Genomic DNA, 18683 nt, shown 5'->3' on the forward strand with positions numbered 1-18683 from the left:
TGAGCACTGAATTTCAAAAACAGATTCAACCACAAAGACCAGGGAAGTTTTCCAATGCCTCGCAAAGGGCACCTATTGTTAGGTGGGTAAAAGAAAAAAAGCAGACATTGAATATCCCTTTGAGCTTGGTGAAGTTATTAATTATGCTTTGGATGGTGTATCAATACACCCATTCACATACAAGATACCGGCGTCCTTCCTAACTAAGTTGCCGGAGAGGAAGGAAACAGCTCTGGGATTTCACCATGAGGGAAATGGTGACTTTAAAACAGTTACAGAGTTTAATGGCTGTGAGGATGCATCAATAACATTGTAGTTACTACACGATACTAACCAAAATGACAGAGTGATAAGAAGTTAGCGTGTACAGAAATATTCCAAAACATGCATCCTGTTTGCAATAAGGCACTAAAGTAAAACTGCAAAAAATGTGGCAAAGAAAGGAACTTTATGTTCTGAATACAAAGCCTTATGTTTGGGGCAAATCCAACAAGACATCACTGAATATCACTTCATATTTTCAAGCATGGTGGTGGCTGCATCATGTTATTGGTATGCTTGTCATCAGCAAGGATTAAGATGTTTTTTTGTATAAAAAGAAACAGAAAAAAGCTAATCACAGGTAAAATCCCAGAGGAAAACCTTCTTCAGTCTGCTTTCCAACAGACACTGGAAGACAAATTAACCTTTCAGCAGGACAGTAACCTAAAACACAAATATACACTGGATTTGCTTACCAAGACGACACTGAATGTACCTGAGTGGCCTAGTTACAGTATTGACTTACATGGGCTTGGAAATCTATGGCAAGACTTGAAAATGGCTGTCAAGCAATTATCAACAACCAACTTGACAGAGCTTGAAGAATTTTAAAAAGAATAATGTGCAAATATTGTACAATCCAGGTGTGCAAAGCTCTTAGTGACTTACCCAAAAAGACTCTCGGCTGTAATCGCTGCCAAAGGTGATTCTAACATGTATTGACTCACTTATGTAAATGAGATCTTTCTGTATTTCATTTTCAATAAATGTGCAAACATTTCTAAAAACATGTTTTCAATTTGTCATGATGGGGTATTGTGTATGTGTGTGTATATGGGTGAAGAAAAACATATTTAATCCATTTTGAATCCAGGTTAAGACAACAAAATGTGGAATAAGTCAAGGGGTATGAATACTTTCTGAAGGCACTGTATGTACAATACAATGACCCTGGTTGCTAGATCTGTTTCTGTTTTAGCCAGCTCATTTGTGTTTTTTATTTATTTTATTTAACCAGGCAAGTCAGTTTTAAGAACAAATGATGGCCTACCGGCGAACAGTGGGTTAACTGCCTTGTTCAGGGGCAGAACGACAGATTTTTACCTTGTCAGCTCGGGCATTTCATTCAGCAAACATTCAGCTACTGGCTCAACGCTCTAACCACTAGGCTACCTGTGGTGGTTGTCATCTCAAAAGCCAAAGAGGTTGGCTAAAGTACAAGACTAGCAACCAGGTGAGTATAAAACATACTTTTGCCTCTGTTTCAGATCGATCAAATGAGAATCTTTATTGAGTCTCCATATATTGCCATCAATTTTCCTTCCTTTGCAAAATACTTTTTTTCTTCTTTTTTTCTCTCCAAATAGTAAAAAAGTAGGAAATCTAACTGTCTCACAAGGGGCCCCAAGACAGACAGCAGAGCATAGACTAAAATAATCATCAATTGAATAAATAAAACATTGAATATGGCTATTTACATGGTGTAATACTGTTTATCGTTATATAATAATGCATATGTTCATAGTGAATATACAGGTATTAACATTGTAATTGTCGCAACCAAACAATGCATTATCTCACAGAGAAAGGCCAAGGTTTGACAGTGGCTCTCGGCCAATCACAATCTTTCATTCGGCAACTTCCTGATACAAGCAATCAACCACAAGGTCCATTGTTTGGTCAACTTATTGTTGATGGGAGTCTTTGGTTGTTGTGCTGGGACGTGTGGCACCCTCTGATTGGGTATTCTGTGGCTTTCGATTGGTTCTCCTGTTCCAGACCGTAGAAAGTACATTTTAAAAGTCGTAATTCTCAAATCTTATCAAATCAAAATCAACAACAAAACAAATAAGCGAGGAGGCAGTACAGGATGCAGACCGAGGTAAACAGAGAACCACCAGTTCACAACCATCAGTCCTTGTGAGGTGCCTGTTAGAAGTTGCCCTTATAAACAGCTCTAGGATCAGCTTTCCCTCTCCATATCCTAACCTTAACCTCTGGGGGGATGGAGGGTGACACAACACTAACTTCAGATCAGCGTCTAGGAAAGGAGCACTCTAAATGCCTAATTTCCTCATCAGTTTGCATCACCTTTATGTCTGCATTGCTTTGAGACTGAAAAGAGCTATGGGTGCTACATTTTCCCCCCCGGTCTCTTTACCCAGTTGACATGTAAACCTTGTGCACTCTGGGTTCCTCGCACACACTGCCATTACTAAAACATTCACAGAGGGTGGTAATAGCACACTCAGATCGGCAAAGGGATGACAACTTGAATGACACCTCATTTTTAAGATTGCTACCATTGGAAGTGAGGGGGGAACCAACAAAGCTATTACCTTTTAACAAGGGGGGAAAAGGGGATTGTTCCATAACAAAACCAAATAAATGAACAAATACATCCATAGCTTAAACACATGCTCGAATAAAAAAACTAAGAACAACAAATATTTTTTTTCAGATGAACAATCAAGCAGTTTTAGATTTATGACAATCTGTTTCAAACTCAATCCCGAACGAAAAGGTGCTGATTTGGTTGAAAGGAGTTTTGGACGATTTCAGGCTTCAAGAAGTCTGGTGATTTCTGGTTGGTTGGTGTCTTCCATGAGTCTGCCCATCATAGAGATCCTATAAAATTATTCCAATTCCTAATTCAATGGAGTCCATTGAAACATAGTAACCAAAAAATGCATTCATGTGGAAGGATCCATGTAGGGTAGTGAGGGTGATTGCAGGTAAAAAACGGAATGTTGAACAGAATTTCACCTCATTGTAGGGTTAGTGGGTCTTGAGGGGTCCATTGTTGTCTGTCCATTACCATGGTCATTGTTCATCTCATTCATCCCCCAGAGAGACCATAACCTATGACCTATAACCCTTAACCTGTGGGCTCCTGTCCACCCTGAGGCCTGGAACAAGCTTCAGCATGCAGAGTGAATACAAACACACGTCTCTGTGCAACTGTGTGTGTGTGTGTTTGTGCATATCTGTATATGCTTTAGACTGGAGATTATCATTCTGGTAAACACACATGCACGCACACTCGCGCACACACACCCTTACACCTGTGTATTGTGGGAGTACATGAGCTGTGTGTCAGGTGAATAGGGTCATGTGGATGAGCTAGCAGTAAACCTTAGGGGGGAGGTCAGCCCCCTCAGTCCCAGCCATTGTCCTTGATCATGTGGGCCAGCTCGATAATGAACTTCCCCTCCTTGTACTTCTGACTGCTCTCAAAGGCATGCTCCTGCAGAGAGAAAGAGCGAGACACACACTGTAGCATTGTTGTGAATGTGAACAGTGTGATTTTCTATCTGGGGTAATCTCCCTTTCTTGTTATTTTATACGTAATCCTAGAATACGTAGTGTGCGTGTTACGTAGAGTGCTTGTATGTGCATATGCATGGGTGAGAGTGTGTGTGTTTGTGTGCTTATCATCCCCCTGTTGATGGGTGTACTAGGTCAGCAGCAGCACTTTTGGCCCTTTGACAGTGCTGGAGCATTAGGCCTCGTGGAGGATATTAATAACATCACACAGATGGCAACACCATAAAACACTACAAGGCCACGTACCATCCAGGTCTCTCTCACTGACCTCCACACACCCACATAGTTAGCCCACAAAGTGAAGCCAGGGACACCAGCAATGTGGAGCATTTGTTTATCATGTCTATAGATGTGTTATACACCTGCATGTCTAGAGATCTGTTTGTGGGGATTCCTATGTAATTAGCTACTTACGTATTTCCAGCCCAGCGTGGTTTTACAGTTTTCACAGTAGATATCAGCCACCGCGTGAAGCCCTGTCAACAGAACCCTCTCTTCTGCTGGTCCACACCCCACGTTCACCCTGAGACGGAGAGCAAGAGGAGTGTGAGAAATGGAGAAATGAAGAAAATAAAATGTAAAAAATAGAGAGGGGTGGCAAAGTGATAAAAAGGGGGGTTTGATTTGGGGAATAATAAAAATAGGCTCAGGTACTTACACTGAGTTGAAGAGGTAAGCTCGACCTTGACTTCCTTGGAAGGACTGGATGAGAGACAAAGAGAGAGGGAGAACAGGATGAGAAAAGTCACAATCCTTTCACGGGAGTAGACATTAATGGTCTGTTGTTTTTTTCCACCTGTTTTACACAGCGATGCTAGCATCAAGGCAGACACATGGCATCACTCACATTCCTAAAACGAAGATATCCCATTCTCTATCCCATTAAAAACATCTCAATGATATGCTAACATGGTATTGTTTTTCCACTTATATGGTATGTACCATACATACCTACCTATACCGTACGTACCTACCTATCCACTTATATGGTATGTACCGTACATACCTACCTATACCGTACGTACCTACCTATCCACTTATATGGTATGTACCGTACATACCTACCTATACCGTACGTACCTACCTATCCACTTATATGGTATGTACCGTACATACCTACCTATACCGTACGTACCTACCTATCCACTTATATGGTATGTACCGTACATACCTACCTATACCGTACGTACCTACCTATCCACTTATATGGTATGTACCGTACATACCTACCTATACCGTACGTACCTACCTATCCACTTATATGGTATGTACCGTACATACCTACCTATACCGTACGTACCTACCTATCCACTTATATGGTATGTACCGTACATACCTACCTATACCGTACGTACCTACCTATCCACTTATATGGTATGTACCGTACATACCTACCTATACCGTACGTACCTACCTATCCACTTATATGGTATGTACCGTACATACCTACCTATACCGTACGTACCTACCTATCCACTTATATGGTATGTACCGTACATACCTACCTATACCGTACGTACCTACCTATCCACTTATATGGTATGTACCGTACATACCTACCTATACCGTACGTACCTACCTATCCACTTATATGGTATGTACCGTACATACCTACCTATACCGTACGTACCTACCTATCCACTTATATGGTATGTACCGTACATACCTACCTATACCGTACGTACCTACCTATCCACTTATATGGTATGTACCGTACATACCTACCTATACCGTACGTACCTACCTATCCACTTATATGGTATGTACCGTACATACCTACCTATACCGTACGTACGTACCTACCTATCCACTTATATGGTATGTACCGTACATACCTACCTATACCGTACGTACCTACCTATCCACTTATATGGTATGTACCGTACATACCTACCTATACCGTACGTACCTACCTATCCACTTATATGGTATGTACCGTACATACCTACCTATACCGTACGTACCTACCTATCCACTTATATGGTATGTACCATACATACCTTTAACCTATATCAATTGAAGCTTTTAACGACAACGTATTTTCAACAACGACAAAGGAGTTCCCAGGAGACACAAGCCTTTTGATAGGCCGAGTCAGAGTTCTGCTCTACCATATGGCCATAGAAAAAACAGCCCTGAGGGAGAAGGCTTTACGATTGGCTGCTTTTCCCAAGCTGGTAGTGTGTGTCGCACTGTGACGTGTGTAGCTCCGTAGCCACCAGAAGCCTGGGTGGATCTGTGTGGTGTGTATGGTGGGGGGATGGATCTCTGTGGTGTAGTGTGGGGGATGGAGCTATATGGTATGGGGTGGTCCTATGTAGCTCAGTTGCTAGAGCATGGCGCTTTGCAACGGCAGGATAGTGGGTTTGATTCCCAGGCCAGGACCACCCATAAAATGTATGTACGCATGACTGTAAGTCGCTTTGGATATGACAGAGCTGATGTGGTACTGTGGCGTGTGGTGTAGTGTCATGTATGGGGTGGCGTGGAGCTGTGCTGTGTTTGGTGTGGAGCTGTGTTGTGGCTATGTTCCATGCGATCTAATATATTGTCGATAAACATGAAGCCTCTATGGTTTAACACACACACATGCACACATTTACTCCTACAAACTCTCCTTTATTTTCTCACTCTCTCTCTGGCTTTCTCACACACAGACACACATTACACACAAAATCATCCACCCACACACACATACAATCATTGCCCTCTTTATTTTAGTCTGACATAAAAACATGCTGCTTCCATGGAAACTGTGTGTTTGCAGAGTGAACACAGTCAATCTGCTTTGATGTGCTGCTGGCTTACACTAAAAGCCCACTAGTGTGTCTATGAAAAGCTGTGTGTGTCTGTATTAGGGAGCTTTGTGGCCTGGCTTCTCCATCCACCCGGGAATATTACCCATGATGCTCTAGTCTAGAGAGTTCCAGGAGGTGACAGTAATATGATGACCTCTCTTTTATGGTTTGATCTCGCTCTCATTTCCTTCGTTATTTCTCTCTTGCAGTTGCACACAAAGCTAAATGGATTAAGGGCTTTTCCTTGATCCTGACATGTGTTAAGTAATTCAGGGCCGTTACTGTGTTAATGACCACAACAACTGGTGGAATAAAGTGAACCCGGGTCAACCTGGTGCAACACGATGAATGTCCAATGTTATCGTAAGCAAATGAGCAAATGGAAGCAATCACGTTGAGACAGAATCTAGTCTTGGTCAAATGCAACCACACACACACACACACACAAACACACACTGAGGCCCTGCAGTAGATGCTAGGAAGTGTGCCAGCATAAGGATTTACAGCTGTTAAAATATGGGGTTTAACTACAACTGGCCTGCAGCTCCTCTGCTATGCAGCTTCATACACATGACGTAGCTGCCCTATTCACAAATGTATTTAAACTTTTTTGTGCTTGTCGAAAAAGCCTACCTTGGAGATGAGCTCGTCGTGGTTGGCCAGGTGCGCTCGACAGTGGATGCAGCTGTAGGTACGGTGGCAGTTGGGCAGGTAGGCCTGGAAGGTCTTGGAGCGCGTCATGATGACAGTTGCCTGGGAGACAGCGACGGTTTCAGGGGCGACGGCGTTGCTGTTGCTGGGCGAAGTATGGGGGCGGTGCAGGAAGGGGCTGCCGGCCCAGGACGGCTCACAGGGGAAGCACCGCAACACACAGGTGAGGGCCGTGGTGGGGCGCGGGGTGGGAGGCACACACCTGGGGGGGGGGGGGCACACACTTTAATATGGATCCACGATGACAGATCATGTTTATCGTGAAGGTACAGAAATATTTTGTGTTGAGAATGCCAAATATTAATATTACACACATGCATAAACGCACACATGTGCACGCACACAGACACAATGATCCAGACCTACACACACTCCACGGAGTGGGAAAATCCTTTTGAAAAACGCCAGTTCATTGACTCAATCTTTCCAACAAGTCTTACTTGAGGCTCTCTCTCATTAAAGCATGGTGGAAAGTGTTTGTGAATTATTACACAATTCAATACAATGCTCTCCATCAGGAGTGTGTAGCTAAATGTATGGAAGTGTCCAGGAGTGTGTAGCTAAATGTATGCGTGTTGTCTATAGACTACGGCAACCAAACACCCACAAAGAGGAGCTAAGGGAAGGAAAGGTGTGTAGGACAGGATGTGTATGCAGTAGTGGCGGAGCTAGTAAAATGCTACTTCTACTGGCCTCAGTGGCCTGCTACTGTTCCAGCACCAAAATGGTAAACATTGATGTACATTATTGTGTTTTTTATGTACTCATATCTCACAACATAGTTTTTCTTAGAATACTTTTCCATGTTCGCTGGTGTTGCACTTTTTAATAGCTCTGGAATGATATCCACCTGTACAATGTTAGCAGTGGCTTTGAATTCTAAAACAGGCCTAATTAAAACATAACGTCATATGTGAACCTTTCTGCATTTTGAATGTTCTATATCTTGAAAACATAATTTCTGACATTAAAAACATTTTGGGACTGTATCATCAGTGGACTAATGAAACAAATACCAAAATATAGTTTTTGAGTGGTCAACGTCAATATACCAAGCACATTGAGAAAAGGAACTGTCCGTGAAGCAAAAAGAACATGATAAGAAGAGATCTTTACCTTGCTAATTGAATGAGAGGAAAGATTTGCTGAGCTAATCAAACATATGGCAGAGTGGTTAGCCTCACACACACACACACACACAGGCGATTGATTAGATGCTGTGATCAGAGGGTTGTGACATCAGCACCACAAAGGCTAAAGTGGCAAAGCCAGTTCTGAAGAGATAACAGACAAGCATAAATGGAGGAAGGGTACACTACTGCTGTACTGTACCCACTTATCACACCGTTTGTCACAACCACCGATCGCGTGCTTTGACATGCAACGTGATAAAAAGGTAGTCTGCTTCATAGCAAAATAGCATTCCAACTACCCTTGACAAATAAAAACATGCCATGCTTTTTCATAGGTCTACATTTCACCTGGCCTGACTACAAGACAACAGCAAGAAGGAAGCAGACAGACTCGTAATTCAGACTCATGTAAGGTTTCCAATTTGAAACATTTTTGGGATGACTTTGGATGATTCCATCCTGTGAAGAAGGGCTACCACATTTGCCCCTCTGGCCACATAAACAATGGCCGTGCCCATATTTTGTCCTATGAGGTCCCTTTACAGGGGCCCTATAATGTTAGTGCACACTAGCCATACAGAGGGTGTCCAGAATGCCCACTCCTGTATCCCTACTCAGCAGTTCGCGCTAGGTAAGCGGCTCATGCCATGTAAGCCTGCTGTAAAGCCTGCTGACTAAGGACCTAGGGCCTGGCACAATATGTAGGGGCACCCACCACCCTCTGAGAGAAGAATGGAAGTGCTGAGCTATCTCTCTCTCTCTGGGCAAGGGTCACCGCCATGGTGGCCAGTCAAAGTGACAACAGCCATGACACTAAGGTCCACTGTTACCTCTGAGCTGACACTGTGTGTGTGTCTTTGTTTGTGTGTGTGTGTGTGTACCATTCCAAATGGCCAATCAATCAGTCAAGCGCAATCTCAAATGATTAAAGGTGCTAGCTGTATCAGTCGAGCATGTTCAAATAAACACACATCCCCTCTTGACGGAATCAAGCTTGGGATTACAAACATTAATTTACTGTGACCACCATTGATATGAAAAAGGAACTGTGCCCATAGATACCTCCTGTCTAATCATTGCCATCCTGCCCATTCAGAAGCCCCAATCAATAACTTATAGCTTAGTCTAACCATGTCAGCCCGAGAAATGACACCCATCTCCAAACAAAAAGAGGTTGGCTGGGCTGTAGAACCCATACATTGTCAGCTTTGTCTGTGGGCAACAACTGCAGCACCTCACACAGACTGCACGTGTTTATGTGTGTGTGTGTGTGTGTGCGTGTACGCGTGCGTGTATGCGGTGTGGGCAGGCATCACTAGCTATTCTCTACCCTAACAAGCACAAACGACAGACTCCATCCTTAATGTCTTCCCTCTGGGCAAAACCAATGAAAACAAAAGCAAGCCTCTACACGGTTCATTAACGGAGCCTCGATAACAGCTCTACCTTCACCCCAGCAAAGCGGTTAAAAATAAACGGACATATCAAAATACAGCCAGCCAGCAAAGATAAGAGATGACAAGCTATCATGGTGAAGTCGTTTCAAATAGGCCTAAAAACCAACCCAGCAACTATTTAAATAGTCTGGAAATGACTGCCTGGCTACCAATGAGCCCCAGTCATCCAACCATCCCATGTAGAGAATTTTTATTGAAGGAACTGGATTCATCTACTATAGGCCCTATGTAGCGACACTTCGCCCCCCACCGCCCTCACCCACACCGTCTGGCCTGGTAGGACACCTCCTTCTCCCAATCCACATCTAAAACCTACATTCAACACAGGACGGCGACGCCGACCAATATTCACAAGTCACTGAAGGAGACACCTCTCCATGGGGAAGGAAGTTCTCCATTGTCCTTCATGATTTCAGATCACCCAGGAACACCCCCAGCAGAGAAGGGCCCTCTCCCTCTTCATCCCCCCTTTTCAGATTGAGATTACAGACTGCAACCAAATCGCCGCCATTGAATAACAAAGGAACTAGCCTTGGTGGAGGTTGCAGCAAATGGTCCTCTGTCAATGGCAGGGCCCTTCACGTTTGCACAACAAAAGAGATGTTGGATCTGGAGGACACCAAGGAACCAGAATGCTATAGTGAGTAGAGACTGAACCTTACCAAAAACATGGTTATTATTTTGAAGGAGTGAGACTGTTGAAACAGCATCATTCATTTGAGATATAACGATCTGACAGCTGTCGCAGCTTTCTGGCACATGTTGTCATTAGCAAACTGACGAAGAGTTTTCAGTTAAGGTTACATTTGTTAGTGTTTGTGAGGTTTTGCTCAGCCAACAAGCTAAAACAAGGCACATGTGTCCTGGGAATGGAGATGAGGCTGGCATGGCATGAGTGACGGTCATGAGAAAACAGAGGGGTCGGAAAAGACAATGAAAGGGAGAGAGATCATCTAAAAAAGGGCAGGGAAAACGAGGACAGAGATGGAGCGAGAAACGAGGACAGAGATGGAGCGAGAAACGAGGACAGAGATGGAGAGCGAAACGAGGACAGAGATGGAGAGAAAAACGAGGACAGAGATGGAGAGAAAAACGAGGACAGAGATGGAGCGAGAAACGAGGACAGAGATGGAGAGAGAAACGAGGACAGAGATGGAGAGAGAAACGAGGACAGAGATGGAGCGAGAAACGAGGACAGAGATGGAGAGAGAAACGAGGACAGAGATGGAGCGAGAAACGAGGACAGAGATGGAGAGAGAAACGAGGACAGAGATGGAGAGAGAAACGAGGACAGAGATGGAGCGAGAAACGAGGACAGAGATGGAGAGAGAAACGAGGACAGAGATGGAGAGAAACGAGTACAGAGATGGAGCGAGAAACGAGGACAGAGATGGAGCGAGAAACGAGGACAGAGGTGGAGAGAGAAACGAGGACAGAGATGGAGCGAGAAACGAGGACAGAGATGGAGAGAAACGAGGACAGAGATGGAGCGAGAAACGAGGACAGAGATGGAGAGAGAAACGAGGACAGAGATGGAGCGAGAAACGAGGACAGAGATGGAGCGAGAAACGAGGACAGAGGTGGAGAGAGAAACGAGGACAGAGATGGAGCGAGAAACGAGGACAGAGATGGAGAGAAACGAGGACAGAGATGGAGAGAAACGAGTACAGAGATGGAGCGAGAAACGAGGACAGAGATGGAGAGAGAAACGAGGACAGAGGTGGAGAGAGAAACGAGGGCAGAGATGGAGAGAGAAACGAGGACAGAGGTGGAGAGAGAAACGAGGACAGAGATGGAGAGAGAAACGAGGACAGAGATGGAGAGAGAAACGAGGACAGAGATGGAGAGAAACGAGGACAGAGATGGAGAGAGAAACGAGGACAGAGATGGAGAGAGAAACAAGGACAGAGATGGAGAGAGAAACGAGGACAGAGGTGGAGAGAGAAACGAGGACAGAGATGGAGAGAGAAACGAGGACAGAGATGGAGAGAGAAACAAGGACAGAGATGGAGAGAGAAACGAGGACAGAGATGGAGAGAGAAATGGTGACAAGTACAAGAGAGCAGCAGGAAGAGAAAGAGAATAAGAAAACCAAAGAGAAATAAATAAATAAAGAGAAGAGAATGAAAGACAACAATAAGTTGAGAGAGAGATATAGACATGATAAAATATGATAAATAAATAAAAGGAGAGAGTGGGAGAACCAGGTCAGTGGCAGCAGTAGTACTGGTGTTAGGGACATTATGCTCAGATTTTTCCAGCCTCTGTGATGGCGTACAAACCTCAGTCTAGCCATACACAGCCATTCGTATGCAGACTGACTGAGAAAGCCTCCTACTCAGAAGGCCCTGGGGCGCACAACAACACTCCCACACAGCTATATCTCTGTTGCACTGCTTGACATCATGCCAAACGCTAGGATTTTGTGAATACGCTTACAATTATTTAAAAGGTTGAAATGGCATTTTTTTGACATGGTACATAGCTAAGGAAAAGGTGACAAACATTGAGTGCTTGACAATATCAAGTGATGCATCTTCTATGATGTGTTCCATAGGTAGCTTCATTTGGGTGGTTTTAAAACTACCTATTAAGTGGTTGATTTATTTATTTGCCAGTTAGGTTGCTATTTCATCATAATGACCTTAAGTCAGATGACAATGAAATGTCCAAAGGAACAGAGATGTTACTGTGGGTAAAGATAGCTACCCATTCCCCCTCTGCCAACTTAGTTGAGTTGATTTAGAGTAGAGAGAAATAAAGAGAATGAAAGACTGCAGTAGGATGAGGGAAAGATAGAGACATGATAAAATTATAAATAAATAAAGGAGAGAGTGGGAGAAGCAGGTCAGTGGCAGCAGTAGTACTGGTGTCAGGTGCTTGTGAGTGTGACAGTATACAGCTACATGGCCAGACTAGGCTGCTGCTGTATGTAGGCCAGCCACTCCATCACCAGACTGCACATACGGCTCCCAGTAACTCAGCACTGCTAGGCTACCTAGCGCTCATCATTCAGCAGCAGAGCACAGAGTCTGGCCAGACAGACAGGGGCTGGGCCACTGAGGGCTGGCTGGATGGCTGGCCGATGACGTCTGCGGAGGATGGATACACACACTGACATGCATGTAGGTCTACATTGGCCTGCACACATTTTGACATGCACAATACACACACACACACACATTGATAGAAATACACACTACATACACATAGAAACACGCACCATGCACAAGCACACACACTCATCACATATGCTGCAGCTACTGTTTATTATCTATCCCAGGGGTAGGCAACCCTGATCCTGGAGTGCCACAGGCACTTCCTATTTTTAATTTAACCGACCTGAAAAGACCAGGTGTGTTGAATTTAGGCAATCACTGAACTGATCAATTAGCTCAGTTGGTCAGGTGTGGTGCCTAGTTTGAACAAAATCCTGTAGTACCTGGGCCCTTCCAGGAACAGGGTTCCTACTCCTGATCTATCCTGTTACCTATTCACTTTAACCCTACCTACACTACATGGCCAAAGGTATGTGGACACCTGCCCATCGAACTACTCATTCCAAAATCATGGGCATTAATATGGAGTTGGTCCCCCCTTTGCTGCTATAACAGCCTCCACTCTTCTGGGAAGGCTTTCCACTAGATGTTGGAACATTACTGCAGGGACTTGCTTCCATTCAGCCACAAGAGGATTAGGGCACTGATGTTAGGCGATTAGGCCTGGCTCGCAGTCCGCGTTCCAATTCATCCCAAAGGTGTTTGATGAGGTTGAAGTCAGGGCTCTGTGCAGGCCAGTCAAGTTCTTCCATACCGATCTCAACAAACCATTTCTGTACGGACCTCGATTTGTGCACAGGGGATTTATCATGCTGAAACAGGAAAGGGCCTTCACTAAACTGATGCCACAAAGTTGGAAGCACAGAATCCTAGAATGTCATTGTATGCTATAGCGTTAAAATTTCCCTTCACTGGAACTAAGGGGCCTAGCCCGAACCATGAAAAACAGCCCCAGACCATTATTCCTCCTACACCTAACTTTACAGTTGGCACTATGCATTGGAGCAGGCAGCGTTCTCCTGGCATCCGCCAAAACCAGATTCGTCCGTCTGATTGCCAGATGGTGAAGCCCGATTCATCACTCTAGAGAACGCGTTTCCACTGCTCCAGAGTCCAATGGCGGCGAGCTTTACACCACTCCAGCCGAAGCTTGCCATTGCGCTTGTGTGCGGCTGCTCGGCCATGGAAACCCATTTCACAAAGCTCCCGACGAACAGTTATTGTGCTGACGTTGCTTCCAGAGGCAGTTTGGAACTCAATAGTGAGTGTTGCAACCGAGGACAGAGGATTTTTACACTTTACGCGCTTTAGCACTCGGCAATCCCGTTCTGTGAGCTTATGAGGCTCCTGAGTGGCGCAGCGGTATAAGGCACTGCATCTCACTGCTAGAGGCGTCACTACAGACCCTGGTTTGATCCTGGGCTGTATCACAACCAGCCGTGATTGGGAGTCCCATAAGGCGGCGCACAATTGGCCCAGCGTCGACCGGGTTAGCGGAGGGTTTGGCCGTCATTGTAAAATAAGAATTTGTTCTTAAATGACTTGCCTAGTTAAATAAAGGTTTAATAAAAAATAATTATAAAATACCACTTCGCGGCTGAGCTATTGTTGCTCCTAGACGTTTCCACTTCACAATAACACCACTTAGAGTTGACAGGGGCAGCTTTAGCAGGGCAGAAATTTGACACATTGACTCGTTGTAAAGGTGGCATCCTATGATGGTGCCACGTTGAAAGTCACTGAGCTCTTCAGTACGGGCCCTTCTACTGCTGATGTTTGTCTATGGAGATTGCATGGCTGTGTGCTCGATTTTATACAGTACCTATCTCAATTACCGTGTAGCCCTGCACATTGACTCAGTATTGGTACACTGTGTATATAGCCAAGTTATCATTAACCATTGTGTATTTATTACTTTTTATATTATTTTTCTCTCTGCATTGTTAGGAAGGGCCTGTAAGTATGCATTTCACTGTTAGTCTACACCTGTTGTTTACGGAGCATGTGACAAATAACATTTGATATGATTCCCAGTGGATATGGGGTGGTAGTCTATTATTACCATGGATTTTCATGTCAATCAGATCCTGTTCAAAACGTAGACATGGAATGTACCACATCCTTCACAACACAGGACAAACTCCTGAATGTGTGGAGGGGGTGTAGAACTTTCTGCTAATGTCCCAGCTGGTGTGAATGACTGGCAGGAAATAGGTGTGACCAGCTGGATAGAAGGTGTAAACATCCCCGCCATGCTCTCTCTCTCCATTTATTAGCATTGGATGAATGAAAGGGCCAATGCAGACAGCTGGTCTCTGAGTTGATTCACTGCCATATGAGGACCCAGCAGTGTCCTTTGAATAGCACCCTTTTTACACACACAAGATGCTATGAAGCGGTGAAGAAGATACACACACACTAATATCATATCCAGTTGGGGTCTATTGACTTGTACAGTGTTCTGTTGCATATGTGATGCGCATTAGGGTATGTATACTATACCGTCGTTACCTCACACAACCCTACCAAGATGCAAAGTATGGAGTAAACACTGACTGAATATACAACACTGTAGGCTGTTCAGGGGAAATGGAAGTTGAATTGTAAGATTCTTGACTATGAGTATCACCAGCTTGACTGTATTATACCTGTCCTGTATGCTCTGATTTTTCTAGTCTCTGTTGTGGCGATTGAATGGCAAAGTGAGCTACCGTACTAACCTCAGTCTAGCCATACACAGCCAGTCGTATGCAGACTGACTGAGAGAAAGCCTCCTACCCAGAAGGCCCTGGGGCGCACAACAACACTCCCACACAGCTATATCTCTGTTGCACTGCTCGACATGTTGGCACTGACTTCATGCCAAACGCTAGGATTTTGTGCTTATGCTTACAATTATTTAAAAGGCTGTTTTTTGTCATAGTACTGAGTGGCTAAGAAAGAGGTGACAAACATTGAGCGCTTGACAATATCAAGTGATGCATCTGCTGTGTTCCATAGGTAGCTTCATTTGGGTGGTTTTAAAACTACCTATTAAGTGGTTGATATATTAATTTGCCAGTTAAGGTTATGACTAAATAGGAACCTAAGCAGTAGCTGTGCATAGGTAAAAATCAATGGGGAAGCCAAGCACCCTACTTGTAGAGAAACACCAATGCCATCCTCCTCTCTTTCATGTCTATCACGCTATCACAGTACACACTTTTATTTTTTGTAATCTTAGGCTACGTGGTTAAAATGCTTGCTCGCTAGCCTAACTTCCATTCATGTGCAACATTAGCTAGCTAACATTAGCCTTCTACATCTAGCTACATATTGAACTTCCATCCTCTCAGGCCAGGGGCACAACAATGTATGAATTAATGGTTGCATCAGAATCGCCATTATAATCATTGGCCAGTACGGAGAATTAAGTAAAACCACAATTCCAAATCCCTATCTCCATCCATAGCTAATTTAGGAAAGGGACAATTTTAGCTAGCTAGACACCGGAGGCCAATAACGCAATGAGATGCAACAATTCAAGTTGTTTCTGTTAATGACATATGCTCTCAAAGCGATTTGATAGGATAGACGCCAAATCCAAGCCGGCTTCCTTTGACACTTTTTTTTCTGCCAGGACCATTCAGTTGAGCTCGCTCAGTTTAGCTCAATGCTGATTGGAAATACTGTTCTATTTTTTTGGTCAAGGGAGGCCAAATGCTCCCTGGCTTCGCTATGGCTGGCAAAAATGTAATATTCGTTTGGACCAGATATCAGATAGATGGCCTACACGTAAGAGAGACAGAGGGGCGCTGTTTCGCTCACTCGGATGATACAACCAGGATGAATATGTATGAACTTTCCAATTTGTAAGTCGCTCTGGATAAGAGCGTCTGCTAAATGACTTAAATGTAAATGTAAATGATAATGAAATGTCCAAATGAACAGAGATGTTACAGTGGGTAAAAATAGCTACCCTTTCCCTCTCTGCCAACTTGGTCATGCTGATTTAGAGTAAATTAGATCTATGAGACTAATCAAGGGGAACCAGCTGTCATCTGTTTATGTGGCCCACCATAAAACTGGATTCACTATTTTGGTATGGTGTTGTAGGAATGGAGAAAAACGATAGAGCCCTCTCACTAGGCTAGCAGGTCACTGAAAATCAATAGGAAAGATTGACATCGGGTATTGTCGAACCTTTGACAAAGACATCGATGTTACAATGTTACAACCATAGAATTGGGAATTATAATACAACCACTAAACGATGGTAATATTTTGAATAGCTGTTAAAACAACCAATTTAAGCCTGTCAATTATATTAATATGGCAGAAGTAATGAAAAATGATTTTCAACATTGGACAAAACTGTCAACAAAAACAAGTCAGAGCCATTTAATTTCATAACGCATTCCTCTTTGCAACTTCCACTTCCATCGCGCGCATACAGTTTTAGGGTAGACGACAGTGAAGCGGTGGTGCAGAATACGCCACTGCCAACTTTGTGTAATCTAAACCAGCTCATCCAGTGCCACTGCGGACATTCGACATCAATTCCACTCGCATCATAAACTACACTCGCAGGTTATACACCAAGCATAGTCGGTCAGAAATGTTATTGTGTAATTGTTGTAAAATAGTTATAATCATTTCTCAGGCCCCGTTATGAACTTTCGGACAAGATGCAATCCGTTTTAAACCTACCTGTACAGTTGTGCAATAACAATAAGCATTGACTATACCTTTGGATAGAGAAAATTCAATCGTCGCCTCTTGTCCTTTGCAGATCACAACTTTGTGTTGCAAATCCTGCTCATTCCGTTAGAGGGTTTTCTTCTACGCGTTGATTTCAAAGCTCGATAAGCAGAGGATGTTAATCGGATACTAACTGTAGAGCGCACGGTTTAAATGAGCAAAGACAGTACCCCGTCTAGCGCAGACTGACAATCAAGGGAACCAATCAATGTAATATTACAGCATAGCAACATTGTGCCCATTGGCTACAGATGGTAATGTGGCTGACCAATCGTTGCGCCGTGAGCATCAAGTACCTACTTTCTTTTACACCCGCTAAATTAGGTGCTTACTGTACATTGCATTGGTACCGGCACCCCCTGTATATAGCCTCGTAATTGTTATTTTACGTGTTTATTTAGTAAATATTTTCTTAATTCTATTTCATGAACTGCATTGTTGGTTAAGGACTTGTAAGTAAGAATTTCACGGTCAGGTCTACACTTGTTGTATTTGGCGCATGTGACAAATAACATTTGATTAGAGCAAACCTTGTACCTGTGTAACAGTATAACTTTACGTCGTCCCCTCGCCCCGACACGGGCGCGAACCAGGGACCCTCTGCACACATCAACAACAGTCACCCACGAAGCGTCGTTACCCATCGCTCCACAAAAGCCGCGGCCCTTGCAGCCAAGGGGCAACACTACATATTGGTTTCAGAGCAAGTGACGTAACTGATTGAAATGCTACTAGCGCGTACCCGCTAACTAGCTAGCCATTTCACATCCGTTACACTCACCCCCTTTCAACCTCCTCCTTTTCCGCAGCAACCAGTGATCCGGGTCAACAGCATCAATGTAACAGTATAACTTTACGTCGTCCCCTCGCCCCGACACGGGCGCGAACCAGGGACCCTCTGCACACATCAACAACAGTCACCCACGAAGCGTCGTTACCCATCGCTCCACAAAAGCCGCGGCCCTTGCAGAGCAAGGGGCAACACTACAAATTGGTTTCAGAGCAAGTGACGTAACTGATTGAAATGCTACTAGCGCGTACCCGCTAACTAGCTAGCCATTTCACATCCGTTACACCTGCAGAACCATATATTAATGTTAAGCATTATAATAAAAGCTGGAAGTATGCATGACCATGCCATACATACAGCACTGAAGGACAAAATTAAGGAAATACTAAATATACATACGAAGCATT

General features: G+C 44.0%; 1 protein-coding gene across 1 annotated transcript; it reads right to left on the bottom strand.

Annotated features, from left to right (window-relative positions):
- Positions 1-258: 258 nt before the first annotated feature.
- LOC139537543 (protein yippee-like 1) lies at positions 259-17653 on the bottom strand. Its single transcript, XM_071338981.1, has 5 exons — positions 17474-17653; positions 7020-7299; positions 4247-4290; positions 4003-4111; positions 259-3508 (listed from the first exon to the last, which is right to left on the bottom strand). Exons 2-5 carry the CDS (start codon positions 7125-7127, stop codon positions 3419-3421), a joined length of 351 nt encoding a protein of 116 aa, XP_071195082.1. The 5' UTR covers positions 7128-7299; positions 17474-17653; the 3' UTR covers positions 259-3418.
- Between the last annotated feature and the right edge of the window lie 1030 nt (positions 17654-18683).

This window comes from Salvelinus alpinus, chromosome 13 (genome assembly GCF_045679555.1).
Source record: "Salvelinus alpinus chromosome 13, SLU_Salpinus.1, whole genome shotgun sequence".
In the NCBI taxonomy this organism is placed as follows: Eukaryota; Metazoa; Chordata; class Actinopteri; order Salmoniformes; family Salmonidae; genus Salvelinus; species Salvelinus alpinus.

What these genes read in the sequence shown, in the direction of transcription:
- LOC139537543 (XM_071338981.1), bottom strand. Translation starts at nt 7,127, where the DNA reads ATGACGCGCTCCAAGACCTTCCAGGCCTACCTGCCCAACTGCCACCGT. An exon ending in ACGACGAGCTCATCTCCAAG is followed by an intron (nt 4,291 to 7,019) that starts GTAGGCTTTTTC and finishes TCTCTCATCCAG; the next exon opens with TCCTTCCAAGGAAGTCAAGG. An exon ending in CCACGCTGGGCTGGAAATAC is followed by an intron (nt 3,509 to 4,002) that starts GTAAGTAGCTAA and finishes TTCTCTCTGCAG; the next exon opens with GAGCATGCCTTTGAGAGCAG.